Source organism: Urtica dioica, chromosome 5, assembly GCF_054948205.1.
Source record: "Urtica dioica subsp. dioica isolate 48M chromosome 5, U.dioica_male_clone48M_v1_H2, whole genome shotgun sequence".
Classification (NCBI taxonomy): Eukaryota; Viridiplantae; Streptophyta; class Magnoliopsida; order Rosales; family Urticaceae; genus Urtica; species Urtica dioica.
Genome location: NC_142760.1, coordinates 34837366 through 34858746, shown reverse-complemented (window position 1 = coordinate 34858746; position 21381 = coordinate 34837366). Strand labels below are relative to the sequence as shown.

The 21381-nt window shown below is 37.5% G+C and overlaps 2 protein-coding genes across 2 annotated transcripts; both read left to right on the top strand.

Annotated features, from left to right (window-relative positions):
* The first annotated feature begins 722 nt into the window (after positions 1-722).
* LOC149398079 (binding protein) lies at positions 723-9398 on the top strand. Its single transcript, XM_089615754.1, has 8 exons — positions 723-859; positions 941-1069; positions 1663-1781; positions 2659-2740; positions 2850-2909; positions 3011-3118; positions 8862-8907; positions 8984-9398. Exons 1-8 carry the CDS (start codon positions 788-790, stop codon positions 9205-9207), a joined length of 840 nt encoding a protein of 279 aa, XP_089471880.1. The 5' UTR covers positions 723-787; the 3' UTR covers positions 9208-9398.
* Positions 9399-11021: 1623 nt separating this feature from the next.
* Positions 11022-16122, top strand: LOC149398078 (DEAD-box ATP-dependent RNA helicase 52B-like). The gene is made up of 7 exons (XM_089615753.1): positions 11022-11266; positions 11377-12054; positions 12956-13039; positions 13510-13752; positions 13977-14144; positions 14345-14458; positions 15084-16122. Exons 2-7 carry the CDS (start codon positions 11395-11397, stop codon positions 15657-15659), a joined length of 1845 nt encoding a protein of 614 aa, XP_089471879.1. The 5' UTR covers positions 11022-11266; positions 11377-11394; the 3' UTR covers positions 15660-16122.
* The last annotated feature ends 5259 nt before the right edge of the window (positions 16123-21381 follow it).

Sequence of the window (21381 nt, the reverse complement as noted above, 5' to 3'; positions counted from 1 at the left end):
AGAAGTGCTTCAAAAGTCAAAACTATTGAACAAAATCAAATACAATTTTTTTTTCATCAAGATGCAGGAGATAGTGTATAAAATATATATGAAAACTCATTGAAATATGTGAAAAAAATCGATCACCATTGACTAGGTAGGCTCGAGTCTCATTCTCCTCAAAACCCTCCACAATAGCATTTCCAAAAAAAGAAAAGAAAAAAGTGGAAATAGTCGAACGAAGCTATTTTCCGTAATTTTTTTCAACATTAGTCACTGAATTTTTTAGTTTTCACGAACAATCGGTTTAATTTTTGAAGTTTTCATTTTCAATAATCTCTAACCAGATTTCAATAACTGTTAACCAGATTTTAATATACAAATATTTTGAACCAGATTTTAATAATTTTTAACCAAATTTCAATAACCGTTAATCAAATTACAATAATTACTGACCAAATTTTAGTAATTGTTAATCAGATTTCAATAACTATTGATAAGATTTCAATAAATGTTGAATATATTTTTGAAACATGAGGGTATTTTTGTCCTGAAAAGGTAAATGGTTACTACTGAAATATTTTGAAAATATGAGTAAGATATGAAAATGACTTTTTAAGTTATTTATGTAGTTTTTCGAAGATAAAAAAAAAAAAAAAAAAAAAAACATACAGCCTTCCAAATACGGCCCATCCCATTAAAGCCGATTCACATATTTGGCCCATCGTCATATTCATAGTATTTTTTTTATTTTTACGAAAGAATAAAAATTCAGGCTCCTAATTTCACGCAGGGGAAGAAAAAAAAAATGCTTGGCAAAATCTTCGCAAAGGCCACTCAAAGACGAAGCACAAATGTTCTGCTTCAATTCAACCAAAAGGTTTAAAATTCGTCCTAATTTTCCGATTCACACTCCCTTACGATCACAATTTGACGCTTTTCGCTCCATTTTTATTTCCAGAGAGAGGTTCACAGTAGGAACAAGAAATCCATGGAGTACCTAGGCAGAGGTTGGAGTGCTTTACAAGAAGTTGACCGAGTCATTGACTACGCCGACCTTCACGATCAACGCCTGATTCCTCTTCTTAGGGTAATGGTTCGATTCTGAATTTCATTTTATTCTGTTCTTTTTTTCATTTCATGATTTTAGATAGAAATATGACGAGGTTTGGTAAATTTTCAACTTTGTTAGCTTCTAAGATTACTGCAAGGGAAGTATAGAACTATTAAAGTTGTATAAGTAACTAATTTTGGTTTATACAATGATTTTTTAGGGTTGATTACACTTTGTGTAACGTTTGAGATTCATCGTTGTGTTGAATTTTTTGGCATTTCAAGATTTTAGATAGAAATATTATGAGGTTCGATAAATTTTCAACTTCGTAAGCTTTTAATCTTACAGCGAAGGAAGTAATAATAGCAGCAATGTGTTTAGTAGATTTCCAAAAGGTTGCAAGTAACTAATTTTGGTTTAGACAATCATTAATTTTATTTTTTGAACAATGACATTATTATGTTTATTATGTGTAGCATTTGAGATTCATTGTTGTGTTGAATTTTTAGTGGTCCATGATTAACTGTCTGTGTATTGGTCGCGATTGATCTTAAATTGGTGAAAGAAAGAGCTCGAATTGAATCTATTTTGAGATATGTCAAATTGTCAGTTTTTCGTGTGAAAATCAGGCTGCGAGAGAGAATTTCGAGTTGGCTTTATCGGCGGACAGCACGAATGTGCACGCGAGATATTGGTTGGGAAGGTTGCATATGAGATATGAAGATACCCCTCTCGCTTGTAAGGCAGTGTAAGTACTCTCATATATTTGATTCTGTTACTAGTTGAGGAATGTAAAAGAAACAATCTGATTAGCCTGGATATATCATTTGTCCGAAAGGTTTTAGAGCTCGAAAGCTGGCTGTCAATTTACCTATGACCTATCTCAGCTCATCCAAGCCAAAAGGGAAATCGGTTGTTCGGTAGATATGCTAAACCAAGGATTTTGTATGTTTGCTTGGTGGCGGAGCTAGGCACTAAATTTTTTTGGGCTCTTTTTCGTTTATTAATAATAAGTTAACATTTGATATGAAAAAAATATAAACCTCTCCCCAAGTCTAGCCCAGGGCATTCAGCGGGCAGCCGGCCCGACCCTTTTGAAAGCTCTCGGCCAACCCTTGTCGACGAATAGCTCTGCCCATTGTACTTGCTTCACCAAAGCTTCATATTTTTTCTAGTAGTAATCGTTTAATAGCCTAAAAAAGAACAAAAAATTAGGTAACTAGCCAACTAAAACGTTTGAGATTGCTATATAGCCAACGTTTCGTAAATCTTAGGTAAATAGCCATAACGAGGACGTGTCATTCCTGGTTTGCCCTTTCATTGAAATAAAATGGTGGGGTATTTACGTCAATTTACATGTGTAAATACATGGACGTTGCTTTTTACCTAAGATTTACGAAATGTTGGTTATATAGAAATGTGAAACTGTTAATATGGCTATATATCTAATGGACCAAAAAAAAGAATTACTCATACATTGCAATCTGCATCAGAAATATATTTTTTAGTAAATTGCTTATGAACATTGTTTACTCGTTTTGGGATTAATTGGAGCCAGTTGCTTTATATATGTATCTGTTTACTTCTAAGTTTTAACTACCGGTGATATACTTCGATTCCAACAGAGGAGCTGCGTTGCTTGCAGAAGCTGCAAATATGGGTTTCAAAGATGCGCAATATGAAGTCGGTTGTTGGATTAGAAAGGAGGTTCGTTTCATTTTTTTCCCTACCTATTCTCTTTTATCGTGCGAGGAGATAAGCTATACATGCTTTGTTCCGTTTCGGCGCTCACTGTTTCTTTTTTGGGTTTCAACAGATACCCCATGCCAAGAGGGATCAACAAGCTATGTACTATATCAAGAAGGCCGCTGAACAAGTATGTACATCGGCGTGAAGACGTAATTTTTTTTTGTGATGGTTTAAAAAAAACGCCTTTTTGAAACTTGACGAAGCTTTTCCGTACTTATTTTTTCGTAGCTGCAACCAGATGCACTTTATCTTTTAGGCGTCATGTATTTGGCGGGAGACTGGGTGCCTAAAGACGTGGCCATGGCTGTATCGTATTTTCATAAGGCGTCATTGAAGGTTCGTTACTTTTATGGCTTCAAAGGTTTGGAAAAGAAGGATAGAGTTTTGCAGTTTTTTAAATATAAAAAATAAATTTAAATGTTGGTCCACGGTCTTCAAGTTCGATTCCGCGTAGGCTAAAATATTCGGGGCCACTAGGAGTTAGGTCTCGAGACCACTAAATAATCGGGGGATAGTGATACCCACGGTTATTTAAAATGAATAAATTAAAAATTAGCCCACCTCACATTACACTAGCTTGAGCTTTTGGGAGAGTTGGACGAAATAACAGTAAGTCAGGTAAGCGCTTTTGGAACTTGTTATAAGTTCCGAACCCGGTCTCAAATAAAAATGATAATAATCGAAATACGTACCTGTTTATCGCCCCTATTTATGATCCGAGGAAAGAATATATAATCGATTAACTTACACGAAAACTACAGTTGCTTAGTTTGTTACCTAGCAAGAATTGGTATGGTTTCAAATTTGAAACGGCTTTACCGACCATGTAATTCACAAACTTGTTATTCGCGAGATCTTGCTGGGATAGCTTTTCGTTGTCAAAACTCCCTGATTAGTGGAAGTAATTACAGGATTTGGGTTAACTAAGTTCAAATAAAAATGATAATTACCGAATGTACGTACCTGTTCATCGCCCCTATTTATGATCCTAGGTAAGAATATATAATCGATTAACTTACACGAGAACTACAGTAGCTTAGTTTGTTCTTATAGAATATTGGATAGTTATTAGAATAGAATATTATGTAATTATTGTAATTCATTTCTTTCCTTTACGTTTCTTGTCTAACTTGTATAAATACCCATTACGTGAATGAGAAATACACAACCTCTTCTCTCCAAAACCTCTCTGATTACATGGTATCAGAGCCATCCGAAAATTCCCAAAAATTCGAAATCAAACATCCCATTACCTGGGTTCGAGATTAATCTGCCCTAAACCACCAGATTAGGGTTTCAGATTTTTTTTTCAGAAAATCTTCTAAGCCTCCGAAATCTTTTCATCATTATCATCTAAATCCATCGATCCCTTACACTCACCACTTACCCAGACCATTCAGAAACTCAATTCCGATCAATTCTGTGCCAAAACCTGTTCATTCCGCCAACCCACGCGCCGCCGCCGCCGCTGCCGCAAAAAAAAAAAAAAAAAAAAAAAAAAAAAAAAAAAAATTCTCAGGTTCATCTCTTCGACGTTCCGTCTAGCTGCTCACTCTTTCTAAAACGACATGGCTGAGATAAAGGCTGTTGGTGTACCGGAAATCATGCCGATCCTCTCGAAGATCACCGACCACAAGTTGAGTGGTTCTAATTACCTCGATTGGAGCAAAACCATCCGGTTATTCCTTCGAAGTATCGACAAAGATGATCATCTAACCGATACAGCTCCAAGTGACGAGTCAAAGCAAGCATGGCTTCGGGAAGATGCTCGCCTTTTCCTCCAAATCCGTAACTCCATTGGTAGTGAGGTAATTGGTCTTGTTAATCACTGCGAGTTCGTCAAAGAATTAATGGACTATTTGGATTTCCTTTATTCTGGAAAAGGGAATCTCTCTCGCATGTTCGATGTATGCAAAGCCTTCTACAGGGCTGAAAAACAGGATCAATCTCTCACCACCTATTTTATGGAGTTCAAGAAGATCTATGAAGAGCTCAACATGTTGCTGCCCTTCAGTGCCGATGTGAAAGTTCAGCAGCAACAGCGTGAGCAAATGGCCATTATGAGTTTTCTTGCGGGACTGCCTTCAACCTTTGACACTGCAAGATCTCAGATAATCTCTGGTTCCGACATTTCCTCTCTCCAAGAGGTGTTCAGCCGCGTTCTTCGCACAGAGGGAGCCCCGTCTAATCCTGTCACTGGAGCTTTACTATCCCGAAACACACATAGCTCAAGCCGCCCCGCCTATTACAAACCTGGAGCCCCAAGGAATTCAGAGTCTCGTCCAACAGACACTGCCGCAGTCACTTGTAACTACTGCAAGAAACCAGGTCATACGATCCAAGAGTGCCGAAAGCTTCAGTACAAGAATCAAAAGAACCCATCTGCTCATGCTGCATCCTCCGACAACAATTTGGTTCGTGTCCCTGCTGATGAGTATGCCAAATTTGTCGAGTATCAAGAATCACTAAGGACTTCAAAACCCTCTGTCGCTGCCATTGCCGAATCAGGTAACCCGAGTGCGTGTCTTCTTTCCTCATCCTCCAAATGGGTCATTGATTCTGGTGCCACAGATCATATGACAGGTAATTCAAAACTTTTCTCCACCCTTACACCTCATGCTTCCGCTTCCACGGTTACCTTAGCCGATGGATCCCCTTCCAATGTTATTGGTTCTGGCACTATCACACCCACTTCTTCTTTGACGCTATCGCAAGTCTTGCACTTACCCAACCTATCATTTAATCTCGTCTGTTAGCCAACTCACAAAAACGTTAAATTGCTCAATCTCATTTTTCCCAAACTCGTGTGTTTTTCAGGATCTCATGACGAAACGGACTATTGGTAAAGGACATGAATCTGGAGGCCTCTACATTCTCGACACACCCAAATCCATTGCTTGTTCCAGCACCACGTCTGCCCTTGAAGAACATTGTCGTTTAGGTCACCCTTCCCTTCCTCTTCTCAAGCTTCTTTGTCCTCAATTTCGCTCAATTTCGACTTTAGATTGTGAGTCGTGTCAGTTTGCTAAACATCATCGCCTTAGTTCTAGCCCTAGGATCAATAAACGATCTAGCGCTCCGTTTGAATTAGTTCATTCAGATGTTTGGGGTCCATGTCCTATTACGTCCAAACCAGGTTTTCGATACTTCGTCACTTTTGTGGATGATTTTTCTCGTGTAACTTGGTTATTTTTAATGAAAACGCGTTCTGAATTATTCTCATTATTTTGCTCTTTTTGTACTGAGATTCGTACTCAATTCAATATCTCTATTCGCACCTTCCGTAGTGATAATGCCAAAGAGTACATGTCTAGTCAATTTCAAAATTACATGACCCAACATGGCATGCTTCATGAAACTTCATGTGTTGATACTCCGTCCCAAAATGGAGTTGCTGAACGCAAAAATCGACACCTTCTTGAAACTGCACGAGCTTTGCTATTTCAAACAGGTGTTCCAAAGTGTTTTTGGGCTGATGCCATCTCTACTGCGTGTTTTCTTATCAACCGTATGCCATCATCTGTTCTTCAAGGTGCGATTCCTTACAAAACATTATTCCCTCAAAAGCCTTTGTTTCCCGTTAAACAAAAAATCTTCGGTAGTACATGTTTTGTTCGGGATGTTCGTCCAGGTCTTACAAAGTTAGATCCAAAATCCTTAAAATGTGTGTTTTTGGGATACTCTCGTCTTCAAAAAGGGTATCGATGTTACTGTCCTAGTCTTCAAAGGTATCTTGTGTCTATCGATGTCACCTTTCTAGAACACTTACCATACTTCACATCTGAGAAATCAACCTTGCCACCTCCCGAGGACGATGATCTTTTAGTCTATTCCATTACTTCACCAGACGTTCCATCTCCCTCACAAGTATCACCTCCTTTAGCACCCGACTCCACAGACACCATAGCACCTGACTCCACAGACACCATAGCACTTGACTCCACAGACACCATTGAACCTGCTCCTAGCGTTGCACCTCCTCCTCCTCCGATCAAGATCTACACTCGTCGTATCCGTCCGGTACCACACACGCTCATTGATCCTCCAGAGACATGTCCTACACCGGGTCCTTCGTCATCAGATCCACCTCCAATCGAAGATCTTCCCATTGCATTACGCAAAGGTAAACGACAGTGTACTTACCCCATCTCTTCATCTATCTCATATAATCTTTTGTCATCCTCCTCATATGCCTTTGTTTCATCCCTCGACTCTATCACCATTCCTAAAACTGTTCGTGAGGCATTAGATCATCCAGGTTGGCAGAAAGCAATGACAGAGGAAATGAATGCCTTAGATGACAATGGTACTTGGGAGTTGGTTACTCTTCCTTCAGGGAAACGGGCAATTGGATGTAAATGGGTCTTTACGGTCAAAATGAATCCAGATGGCACGATTGCTCGATTGAAGGCCCGCTTAGTCGCTAAAGGCTTTGCCCAGACATACGGCGTTGACTATTCCGATACTTTCTCTCCTGTTGCCAAGTTGACATCCATCCGACTCTTCATCTCCTTGGCAGCAACTCATGACTGGCACCTTCACCAACTTGACATAAAAAATGCTTTTCTACACGGCGACCTACATGAAGAAGTGTATATGGAGCAACCTCCTGGTTTTGTTGCTCAGGGGGAGTGTGGCCGTGTCTGCCGTCTTCGAAAAGCGTTGTATGGGCTGAAACAAAGCCCTCGTGCTTGGTTCGGAAGGTTTAGCCATGCCCTTGAAGAGTTTGGGCTTCGAAAGAGCAAATCTGACCACTCTGTATTTTTCAGGAGCACAAGAGATGGTGTCATTCTCCTAGTTGTTTACGTTGACGACATAGTAATTACAGGGAGTGATACTACCGGCATTTCGTCTCTCAAAGCATTCCTCCACACTCAGTTCCAAACAAAAGACTTGGGCACGCTAAAATACTTCTTGGGTGTTGAAGTATCGAGAAGCAAAAAAGGTATATACTTATCGCAAAGGAAGTATGTACTTGATTTGCTTTCCGAAACAGGAAAATTAGGTGCCAGAACATGCAGTGCCCCAATGACTCCCAACATACAGCTTACTAAGGAGGGAGAACCAATGGATGATCCTGAAAGATATAGAAGATTGGTCGGCAAGTTGAACTACCTCACCGTTACTCGTCCAGACATTGCATACTCCGTCAGCATAGTAAGTCAATTCTTGGCATCTCCGACAGTTGATCATTGGGCAGCATTGGAACAGATCTTGTGTTACTTGAAAGGAGCACCAGGACGTGGAATCCTATACTCAAATCATGGTCACAATCGGATTGAATGCTTCACAGATGCAGACTATGGAGGGTCCAAGATAGACAGAAGATCAACTACTGGATATTGCGTATTTTTTGGAGGAAACTTGGTCTCATGGAAGAGCAAGAAGCAACATGTCGTATCAAGATCAAGTGCGGAGTCGGAATACAGAGCGATGGCCCAAGGAACATGCGAGATAATGTGGATACAACAGCTATTGACTGAATTAAGCTTCAACGTCACTTTGCCAGCAACATTATGGTGCGACAACCAAGCTGCCATCCATATCGCATCCAACCCAGTTTTCCACGAGAGAACAAAACATATTGAGATCGACTGTCACTTTGTTCGCGAGAAGATTCAACAAGGCTTGATTTCCACCTCATATGTAAAGACAGGCGATCAAATAGGAGACATTTTCACGAAGGCTCTTAATGGGGTTCGGGTCGAATATTTTTGTAACAAGCTGGGCATGATTAACATATATGCTCCAGCTTGAGGGGGAGTGTTAGAATGTGAACATAATATTGGGTAGTTATTATAGAATATTGGATAGTTATTAGAATAGAATATTATGTAATTATTGTAATTCATTTCTTTCCTTTACGTTTCTTGTCTAACTTGTATAAATACCCATTACGTGAATGAGAAATACACAACCTCTTCTCTCCAAAACCTCTCTGATTACACCTAGCAAGAATTAGTATGGTTTCAAATCTGAAACGGCTTTACCGACCATGTAATTTACAAATGTTCCAAGCTCAAAGTTAGTGTAATTTGAATTTTTTTGTTGACTCACAATCCCTTTCGAAAACATGAAGAATCACGCCGGTGCTGCGATAGCATGTGGGTCTCTTCTTCTCAAAGGTTAGTTCTTTCTGTTCGTTGGTTACTTCACAGGCACCAAAAAATATTACATCGAACTAATATCAAAGAAGCTCAGGCGTCGAAATACCCGAGTCCATACTAAGATTAAGCTCAAAGAAAGCTCCCATTACCCAAAGATGGAGACGCGAAGAGGAAAGCCGTAAAAAGGATCGAAGAGAGATGGCAAAAGAACAGTTCGAGATAGCGGCGAGAGCGGGGTGCGATCTGGGACTGAAATGGTTGGAAATACTCGAAGAGGAAAAAATGCTCGAGGAGGAAAAGAAACTTTTAGAGTCTTGATGATATCCTCAACCGAATATATTTTATATGGAGAGAAGTAAGTATTCTCTTGTGCCATGGTTTTGATCCTTAGATATTGGTTTTTAGAGTTTTTCGCCGATTCCTAATTTAGTTTGTTGAATACTTATTTGTATGTATAAATTGCGTAATAAAATGAGTTTAGGAGGGCTATTTTGGAGGGTATTTTCAAATGGAACACAATATTCCGCTCTCAGGTTCCTCTTTTTTAATTTAATTTGTTTTAATGTTCGGTATAGTAAGGGGCTAAGAGCTAATAATTAAAGCCCGCAGAAAGAATCCTCATATTGGTGGAGAAATAAAGGGAAGCAAGACTAAAACTCTTTTTTGTGGAAACCCTCGAGCAAAAAGCAATATGACCATAAAGAAGATTTATGACCTCGGAGTTGGAAATATGGAAGATTAATTAAGTAATGAAAAAAATAAAATAAAAAGGTGGTTGTGAAATGATTATACTATCTGTGAGCCATTTTGTTTTGGGAAGCATTATTAATGAGAGGGAGCACATTAATAAGCACTTTTTGAAGCCGTATTTTATAATAAGGAATTATAAATATATTTTTTAAACGGTAATATAAGGCTTATAAGCCATTGATTTTGTGTGGTATTAATATTGAGTCAATGAATGGTACCAAATAACAGCAAACTAAACTAGGACTTTGTTTATTGAATTAATTTTGTTTAACAAAACTAAACTATGAGATTAGTACCTCTCCTAAAAAAAAAAAAGAAAAAAGAAAAAAAAAGCCAAAGTTGTCCCTCTCACATTGGGGTCAAACCGTCAAAGTGGTCACCACCACAACACAAGAATCTTTACCTGATGATCACATAATGATATCACTATCAGCTACGCAACCAAAAAAACTAGGTTTCAAAAAAAAAAAAAAAATTTGAATAATGCAATAAAAAAATAGCTCAATAATTTTATGGTCATTGATCATGACATTTTTGCGTTTGGGTCAAATTCACGACTTCTTGTCTTATTTCTATGGTTATTATAAATTTATAACCCAAAAAAGCGAAATACATCTTCCACCTTTCTGTTTTTGGGTCAATTTCCAATGTAGCAATTCTCTTCTCTTCATCAGTTTTAACATAAATTATGCACATGAAATTTATACCTTGGGTCAAGTGAATTTATTGGTGTATAATTTTCAACATCATTAATGACTGTTTGGTTGAGCTATAATTTTTGTTTCTACATATCATTTTTAAAACTTTGGCCAGAATAGCTATAATACTGTGTTGGTTATGTAAGAATGATTTTAAGATTTAATTTCGGAATATTTGTAGCCTTGGTGCAAATAAGTAAGTGTTAAAAAATTTAACATGTACTTTTTTTTTTTTTCAGAGAATTTTCATTAGATGATAGATGCTTTTGCTCTTTCGGACGGTTTTTTTTTTTTTTTTTTTTTGTGCTGGACCAAAACAAATTTCATGAATTCACCGCATAAACAAATCCCAAAGAATAAACATAATTAATTTGCAATACTACCCTCGCGGCCGTTGGAGTTCTCAACAACTAAACATCACGTGGTGTTGTAAGACACACTTAATGAATGCAATTACGACACGTGTACACCTGGTGAGTCCTCATTCTAGTCTGATCGCCGTTGAAGCATTTAATCCTCTGCTCTAACTTCATTTAATCTATTATGAAACCAGAATTTAGAAATGACACGTGTCTCCTGCGAGACTAAAGAGGGTATTTCAGTCTAAACGCTAATTATTGTAACATACATATTGCATACACACCCACTTCTCACGTAATTCTCCTGTGGTTTCGGAAGGAAGAAAAATAAATACCAAAACAAATTAAAAAAAAGCTCAGATTTCCCTTTCCCTCTGATTTCTCTCTCTCCTTGAAAATCGTGACCGCTCTCTCTCTCTCTAGAAATTCTCTCTTTTTCTCTGCAGTTCTTTCATGGCGTAGAACAAAAGAAAGGAGTAGGAAAAAAAAAAACCTCTGACCTCAGTCTTTTTTCACTTCACAGACACGAAACTCCAGAGCCGAGTCATCTTCCTCGACGACTACGTTAAGGTATTCCGATTTCTCTTTATTCACTACTGATGGAAAAAAAGAAACTGAAACGTCCGTACCATTTCATTCTCTTTTAACTTTTTTGATTTCGCTTTCGAGTGTCCGTACAGTCTCAGAGCGGAAGGAAAATGACATTGTCCTGGTCCGACGAGGTCTCCGATTCGACTCGGAGCCACACTCACGCTGTCCGTTACGTTCCTCCGCCTTTCCGTACCGCCTACGAAGCTCCGGTCACTCACGGCCTCTACACGAAGCCGGGATCGACGCCGGCTCGGATCTCCGGTCGGTCCGAGTTTCCGATCCGCGGCCGCGGCCGGGGAGGACAACGGCAGAGAGGCGGGCGCTCCGGCGCCGGCGATCTCTCCCGGAGATTCGGCGCGCTCGAGGTTTCGCCGGCGGCTGAGATCGGAAACGGAGGCGGCGGAGGGATCAACTTCGAGGCGTACGAGGACATTCCGGTGGAGGTGAGCGGCGCCGATGTTCCGGCGCCGGCGAGCTCGTTCGCGCAGATGGAGGCGGCGCTGGGAGAGCGGCTGAGCGAGAACGTGCGGCGGTGCGGGTACGTGAGGCCGACGCCGGTTCAGCGACACGCGATTCCGATCGCCGCCGCCGGGAGGGATCTCATGGCCTGCGCGCAGACCGGCTCGGGGAAGACGGCGGCGTTTTGCTTTCCGATCATCAGCGGGATCACGAAGAGCATCACTGCTCGGAGTCAGACTCGGTCTCCGTCAGATTGCTGTTACCCTAGCGCGCTCGTCCTGTCTCCGACTCGGGAGTTGGCAAGTCAGGTCTGTCACAGAGTGACTCTCTCTGTGCTGTGCTTAATGTGTTAGTTTAGTTTAGTTTTTTTTTTTTTTTTTTTTTTTCGCAGTTACTTAATGGGATTATATTTAGTTAATAGTCATGGTCTTTGATGTTTGATTATCCTTGTTGACATAATTGATTTAATGGTGCTGTACATGGTAATTTGCACTCTAGTAGTGACCATGTCGCTTGTATAGAAGAATTGTTGTTTCATTTTGACATGTTGCTCATTTGGGTCTAGGCCAGTATTGCCGCAAATTTTTTGCTGATTGTTCTTGGTGCTGGTGTTTCTGTTTGATTTACTTGTTGTATTTGTGGTATTAGAGTATCAGTACTGGTTTTCTGGTTGCCTTTTTTTAGCTCAAATATATATATTTGAGAGGATTTTTATTTTTTATGTTTTAGAGTCTATGTTGGTTTTTTTTTTTTTTTAAGGATCTATTTATATTTTATAGTGATTGATTGATTATAGTGGTGTCTGTTGTATTTATTTGCACTTATTATGCATAAAAGTGGTTTTAGCCTTGTCGTGTCTGTTTATGATAAGTTGGTGCCTTATTGGTTGCAAATGTTTACCTTGACTAATTTACTGGTGCTGATCAAGTTACTATTTGTAGTTAATTATAATAAGTTTGTTTTTAATTGATTTGTTCATTTCTTTAATGAACTAAACACGCATTTTTACTAGAGTGAACAGGAAAAAGTAAGTGAATACTCCTATAAGTATATTACTACAATAGAAAACAGTTAATAGCAGATAGTTGTAAATCTTTGTTTTCATTTAGAATATACATCTTCTGGTTGAGATTTGCTGTCTAGATTTGTATTATTATGATAGACTAGTTATGTAATTTTTCCGTCTTTTGGGGCTGGGTTTATGGACAGATTCATGATGAGGCAAAGAAGTTTGCTCAGAACACTGGGGTGAAGATTGTGGCTGCCTATGGCGGGGCACCTGTGTTTCCTCAGGTCAGCTTCTGTTTCTACTGTGTAATGCGTTCTTATACATCGAAGCCTTGATTTTAACCCCAGGTGTGACATGTTTTCGGATTGCATATATTTCATTCAATTTATTACATACGTTCATTCATATTTGCTCCGAAATGTACCGGCGGTTTACATCTTGATAGATATCCGTGGTTTATCGCAGTGTTATACTGCTCTTGTCGCTGTAATCCGTTTTACCTTGTTCATAGTTAGGATTTGGTAATTAGCATTGTGAATTTGGACATTTCGGGAGTGCCAGGTAATTCTAGTGACCTGTGGTTCTCCTGATACAAACCCAATCTAAATGTTCATTGCCCTTATCTTATAATTCCCTCATATTCATAGCCTAATACAACCTCTAGTTTTAGTATAATAACCCCCTTAACTAGGATTATTACTATTACTAAATTTCACTTGTATCTAAAATCCTGACATTCTGTTTGGCTATGTAGTTACGGAACCTGGAAAGAGGGGTCGATATCCTAGTTGCAACCCCGGGGCGGTTGATTGACCTGTTCGATAGGGGAAGGATTTCACTTAGTTCGGTGAAATACTTGACCTTGGATGAGGCTGATCGAATGTTGGACATGGGTTTTGAAGTTCAGATCCGAAGGATTGTTCAGAACACGGACATGCCACCCCCTGGTGTGAGGCAGACTATGCTTTTCAGCGCTACATTCCCAGCGGAGATACAGGTGGTTTTTGCTTTTCACTTTTCAGTTTATACAAAGTTAATCCCATAAGGTGGGTATATGACTTTATTGGTCTTGTGTTAGGATCTAAGGAAATAAGGATTTATAATGAGTTCCCATGAGTGGACTTTTGAATGTTAGGAAACTATCTTTGAATTGCGTTTATCTTATTTTTATAAATAAAAATTAATCGAGGTTCTTAACATTTTGCTGGCTATTTCTTGCAGAAAATGGCTTCGGATTTTCTTTCAAACTACATATTTCTTGCTGTTGGCAGGGTCGGTTCGAGCACCGATCTTATCGCACAAAGAGTTGAATACGTTGAAGAATCGGAAAAGAGGACCCATCTAATGCGTATGCTTCATGACCAGATAGTCAACGGAACCTGTGGAAAAGTATTCACATGTTTTACTTTGTGTCATATTTTAAAATTTTCAGCTCTTTTTCACCGATTTCTCCTTCATGACCAGATAGTCAACGGAACCTGTGGAAAAGTATTCACATGTTTTACTTTGTGTCATATTTTAAAATTTTCAGCTCTTTTTCACCGATTTCTCCTTATTTGAGTGTTGAAAATGGTATTGTTTAATCGCAGCTTGCTTTAACACTGGTGTTCGTTGAGACAAAAAAAGGAGCAGATGCATTAGAGTACTGTCTGTGGGAGAACGGCTTTCCGGCAATATCTATACATGGAGATAAAGCCCAAATGGTTAGTTTATCTTAATCTTTTTTATTATAATTCTCAGATTCACTAAATTGTTGCAATTTATTTTCTGGCTTGCAATCAAGAATGTGTTCTAAAAACTAGTTGATGCCTTATATATTAGATGTCAGTACTTCGTCTCTAGGATATAAGCTGCTTCTTGTAAATAATAAATGATTGATTTGCTTCAGTCAGCTAAATTTTGAAACAAAATCTGAAGCCGTTTTGTGATGCCAATATCGAGAATTTTTTTTAATGCGAGTTGGGAATTTTTTGCTACACATTTCTCGGGTTAAATCATAAATCTGTTACCAATTTCCCGAAAATTAGAGACCAATATTTCATCTGATTCTTGTAAATTGATTGCCTAGCTTCAGTCTCTTAGTTGATGTTGCACATTTATGAAGCTGAATAGTAAAGCTAGATATGCCAATATTTCCTCTCTAGGATATAAGCCGCTGCTTGTAAATGATATATGATTGACTTGCTTCACAGTCTGCACATTTCTTTGGTTCAATCACGAATTTGTTATAAATTTCCGAAGAACTAGACAGCCAATACTTAAAAATCTCTATGATATAAGCTCTCCTTGATCACGAAATATATAATTGGCATACTTTCACGTTTCAAGGAGCGAGAGCGAGCTTTGAGGTCTTTCAAGAGCGGAGAGACTCCGATCCTGGTGGCCACGGCCGTGGCTTCTCGCGGGCTCGACATACCCCACGTGGCCCACGTGGTCAACTTCGATCTCCCCCGAGACATCGACGACTACGTCCACAGGATCGGACGAACCGGGCGCGCCGGAAAATCCGGGCTCGCCACAGCTTTCTTCAGCGACAAGAACGCCCCGATCGCGAAGCCCCTCGCCGACCTCATGAAGGAGTCGAACCAGGAAGTCCCGCAGTGGCTCCGCCACTACTTCGCCGGAGACAGATCCGCCGGAGCCCAAAACCACAACCACAACCACCGCCGCGGCGCCGGAAAATTCGGCGGCTACGACTACCGAAACCTCTCTTCATCCTCCTCCGGCGGGGATAATTTCAACTACCCGTCTTTCGATCCCAACATTGCTCCGGCGGCGGTGACCGGCGGTGAGTTTTCTTCCTCCTCTTCTCTCTCTGCCAATGCCGAGCCGTACTTGTGCGCTTCCGATAAGTACGGGTCCGCGGAAGGCTATAAATCCGTGGTCGCGACCGGCTGGGACTAGGAATTAGACTCGTCTTATCGGGTTCAGTACAGTAGGCGATAGTTTTACAGTGATTTTTAACATAACTTGGAAGTTAAAGCACACAACTATGCACGGTGGTCCTGATATTTTGTCTCGTTTTGGAGTAGAAAGTGAATCTTGGAGCACATTATATATATACACTTTGGACAGAAGGGATGTTCCTCTTCGGTTTTAGTGTTCTGAATAGTTGGCTATATATTGTGGTGAAGTTACTTCTGGATCTAAATACGTGTTTTACAAGACAAGTACTTTTGTGTATCACGTATCCTTTTGTTGAATCCGACTTCATGTAAGAACTCACATGAATCAATATTGCATATGGTTATGTACATACCTATTATTCTATAATAGTTGTCAACCCTTGCTTGCTTTTGCTAGAACACTGCTTAACTTCTTATTAGAAAGACAAAAATGGCAAATGCAAGTTTCTATCCGTATGAGCATAAAAAAACGCATGACAGCCTCTTTTTGTTGTCAAAAGATTAAGAACATCATTAAATTAAACAGTGGTTGGATTTAATATTGAAACATACTCTTTACCTGGTTTCCTTACAATTTCTCTCCACTTTTCTTTGTGGAAGTGCTGACCATTGTGACTACTCTTGTAGAATATTTTTGCCTACAGCCGACGTGGTCCATTACTACGGTTCCAATACCCAGCAGTTATGTATACAAAGGTTTAATTATTTCACAAATTCCTTCAAAATTTTGAATTGACCTGAAAGGAATTGTGGAAACAAGATAATATGTACCCAATGTTATCCTTATCCTAATATAGTAAATGAGAACCCAAATTCCTGTAGCAACTACAGTGATAAGAGTTGTTTTTTGTTTTGGTTCACTAAAATATATTCCATATAAATTCTAAAACATAAGGTATACATTGTAAGTGCCGATGGTATTTTTTTTCAATTATCTGAGGGATAAGAATAATGAGAATAATGGTTAAAAAGTAACGAGTGTTTCTGACTCATTCATAAATGCTACGTACATATTTAATTATTTTCTAATTTATTTTTTAAAAAATGTATAAGTAGTATACTTTATAAACATGTTTTTTTTTTTTTTTTTTTTTTTTTTTATTTATTATTATTACCGATTGCTTCTAATTTTAAAAACAATGTTATTACAAACATATTGCTCTATATATTTTAAACAACCAGCTAATAGTTGTAAGTTGTTACAGAAGACTTTTTTAGTTGCGCTCTCTATTTTAATAAATGATTTCTTCACAGTTCAAATGTTTCAGTCAATATAACAAAACATATCAATAAATCAAAATACATATTTGTTTTAATTATTATTCTAAAACAATTTGTGCCCTGCTAGAACTAAACTTGAACTTGTGGAAAGAAATGCATTTCAATTTTCATGAGACATGGAATTCCGGGTTTGGTTGGAAGGAATTATTCCGTTCAGTGTTGATTGGAATTCCACTGGATTTGGAAATTGAATTTTCATTCTAGGTGTATGGACATAAATTTCCTTCCGGTCATAAGATATTTATTTTTGGCGCAATTTAGAACCGTTGGATTTGCAACTGCCACAAATCCAACGGCTCCAAATTTTTTTTAAAAAAAAAGCTTAATTGTACGTGCGAAAGAAACCATTTCCGCTGGTTTTCGTCAACATCCACTCATCGAGCGGAAGAAAATCTTTCCACTCATGTTTCTCCGTGGAAGAAATCTTTCCGCTCAAATTTCAAGGCCGGAAGGAAGGGATTTTTATCCCTCTTTCATACCATAAGCCTAGCTTTAGCTAGAACCATGCTACCACACGTCTTGATGATTTTATTATTTAATTTAATTAATATTTTATTTTATTATAAATATTAGTGTGTTATCCCATTTGCTACTTCACCTGCTTCTTCTTCTACTACTCTTTATAATTTATACACAGGATCTCTTTGTTAAATTTTTACTCAAAAGAAAAGAAACTAATATTACCTCAATACAACTTAGAAATGAAATCTAAGCACTATCACCATTAACATTTGTCTCCTTCCTTGAGGTATGAATTTGTTTACCTTCATCAACTTTTCATTAGGTTTTTTAATCACTTTATTTATATTTCAACTTATTACCCAATCTTTGCCATAGGAGAAAAACATAATAGCGTCTTGAGCACTAATATATGCCATCTTCTTTGAGGTGCCTGTAACTACTACTATGCTAACTAATTAATTATCTATCTATATATGTCTGTGTTCATCGTTTAAATTGCTTATATGTTGCATATTTGAATATCATTGCTGCGCCCATGGATGTTAAATTTGATAGTTTTTTTTATTGGAAATTATTTTTAAATAAAAACTTTAGATAACAGATCAAAGTTATTTTTTTGTGTAATCAGTGGTAGTTGTCCCTATTATTTATCATCTTACAAATATTAAGAAATAGCTACTACATTTTCAAAACATTGTGTAAGCACATGATCGATAAGATTTCAATAAGTCTGGCATTTTTATTTGCTGACAAATGAGAAACTAAAAATTTCAGCAAAAGAAAAAAAAGGAGTAGTAACTAAAGGAAAATGAAATTATTGATCGGCATTGATAGCAAGTAAAATCTATTTCAAGCAAAGTTAAGGGATAATTTTGATATATAAGTGCTGCTAAAAATTTCAGCAAAAAAAAGAAGAAGAATTAAAGAAAAATGAAATTATTCATCGCATTGATAGCAAGTAAAATCTATTGGCCACTCTAACAAAGTAGCCAAATTGAAAGGTTGAAATTTCAATTTAACTAACGTTTCGTAAGTTTTAGTGAAATAACCATTTGTTGATATGGCAAGATTTTAAGCTTGTAAAAAATTCGATTTTGCCATTTCCTTAAAAACCACCCATTATATTTTATTTATTTTCAGAAATTAAATAAGAAAGCGTGATAATCACGATCCCACAATTTAGGTAACTGCCTCCTTAATACATGCATATTATTAGTGTCCATCAAAACGAGAAAAAATCCAAGAAAAAAAAATTCTTGAAGAAGGTGAAGACCACTGTCTATTAACAATAATTTACAATTATTAACTGTGCAGATTCTCGGCTAAAAATCATCCTGGGCAATGGAAGGTAATGGAAATTCCATTTCCAATAAGCCACCTTCCATTGCTTATTGGAAATGGTATTTCCATTACCCATTTTGATGCCTTCCATTGCTTAACGGAAATGGAATTTCCGTTAACCTTAATGGAAATCCATATTTCCATTAACTTCCAATAAGGAATTAAAAAAAATAAAAAATCAAATTTAAATGGTAAATGAAAAGGACTAAACTGTTAAAATTTTAAAATAAGATACTAATATGTAAACTGAATTTCATCTTTATTAATATTTTTTTTTAAAATAAAGTTAAAACATTACGACAATATTATGAATAAAGCATTACAACAAGACTACATTTCATTAATATTCATGTTTTGAAAGTTAATATCAAAGTTATCAACAAGATCAATGTTCACAAATGTTTCTTGAGAACGTTGTTCGTGTTGACACCAATCTTTGTATATGGTGAGAGCCTCGACCATTTCGGGTTTCAAACTTTGTCTACGATCATCAAGGATGCGACCCGAGCTACTAAATGCGGACTCGGACGACACCGTTGACACCGGGATCGAATGAACATCTCGGGCCATCTTCGACAAGATCGGAAACATGTTCTCGTGTTGACGCCACCACGCTAGCAAGTTGAGGTCGTCTTGGTTTATGGAGGCAAATTGTTGAGATGTGTATAACGCGATCTCGTCGTTAGAAGCCGTATCTTCAGTGGGTTGGGCATGCGGTGACGATCTTGGAGATGAAGTTCCACCTCGAGCAAAACGAGCTATGTCTCGGAACATTCCTTTGCTTGTCGATGAGTGTCGAGGTGGACTCGGCTCAGGAAATACAGGAGCTTGGCGCTGGTAGAACCTGAAAAAGGAGTAAAACTCTTCCACGACCCTAGCATGATCATGTGTAACGTAATCTTGTCCAGTATGACGTTTTAAATATTGTAAAAATGTCAAATAACCCCCAAATTTCATTCTAGGGTCTAGAATGCATGCAAAACCATATAAGTAAGGAATTTTTGTAGTTCCCCAATATTTTGAAAATGTTGAGTTCCATCTAATCTTGTTATCGGTGTGGAATTGTCTCTCCTCAAGACCGTTGATTAAAAAACGCCTCTTAAGGTCGTCTAACCTTTGGTTCGAACTGTTTAACCAAGATATAGCATCTCTAATCTATATAAACAAAATTATGATACTTAAGTATATAATAAATATTTTATAAACTTAGTTATATAAACAAAATTATGATACTTAAGTATATAATATTAAGTAAACAAACAACTTAAGTATATAATATTAAGTAAAATAAAAACTTAAGTATATACTAATTATTTGAAAACTTAACTATAAAAATAAATTTAGTATACAAACTTATAAATTTTGTATGTGGAGAATATGAGAAAATTTGAGAGAATTTGAGAGATTTTGAGAGTTTGAGAGAGTGAGTTGTGATTAAAAATGTTAGAATTCGGATGTATTTATAGAAAAAAAAAGTGGGTTAAAATTTAAAGAATTGTGTAAATTCGGAGGGCCAACGGTCAAATAACGGACAAATTTTTTCAGCCGTCCAGATCACATCTAACAGCTGGGATTTAATAAAAATAATTAAAAAAAACGTTAATATTAACGTTACAAATGCACACAGACACACTTCATGCTGGTACACACACTGCAGTGCAATATGTCAGCACCAACGGTACACACGCCTGCCACCATTTCCGTGTGTCCCTTGCCATTTCCGCCACGTGTCCGGAAGGAAATTTCCGCCTGCCATTCTGACGGTACACGGAAGTACCGTGAGTCTCCCACACCACACGGAATCCCGTCCTTCCGTGTGGTCCCGTACCGACAAGCCAGCATGAGCTAAAAAGAACATGAAGATGAAGATGACCGCATAATAATAATAATTAATGGTTATTGACGAAAATTAATTAAAATTTAGGATAATTAACTATAAAATATTCAGAAGTAGAACGTGAAAAACCATGAAAATTGCGTTAAAAAAATTATAGGATATTACCAATTAAAATTTAGAAGATATCAATTATAAGATATGAAGAAACAATTAAAAAAAAAATAAAAAAAACTCAAGAACAAAATCACCGATTACTACGAAATATCAAAAAGTAGATTCCATTACCAGAAGGACTAAACAAATTACATGACAAGGAAATCAAAATCAAACAATGAAAAATTCTATAATACTATAGCTACGTATGTACGAGAGATATTGTACAAAACATTGGAAATTCAAATCGAATAACAGTGAAATAAAATAACACATCAGAATCTGTAATTAGACAAATGAAATAAAACCAAAAAACATTGAGTTATGGATATCAACGATTTAACAAAAACAATTGTACAAGTACACGAAAATTAAAACCGAGCAATTATCAATCAAAGAGTCGAATGGAGTTTGTTTACCCGAGTCTCAGCGATCATCATGAGAGAGAGAGAGAGAGAGAGAGAGAGAGAGAGAGAGAGAGAGAGAGAGAGAGATTTGTTTTCCAGAAATAAAATAAATTGATTTTTAATCGGTAATCACATCCTAAATGTTAAAAAATTTAAATATGGGTTATATTTTTTTAATTTCGAAATTGAAACTAATTACCCAACTAATAAAGATATATTTGGTATAAAATAATTTACTT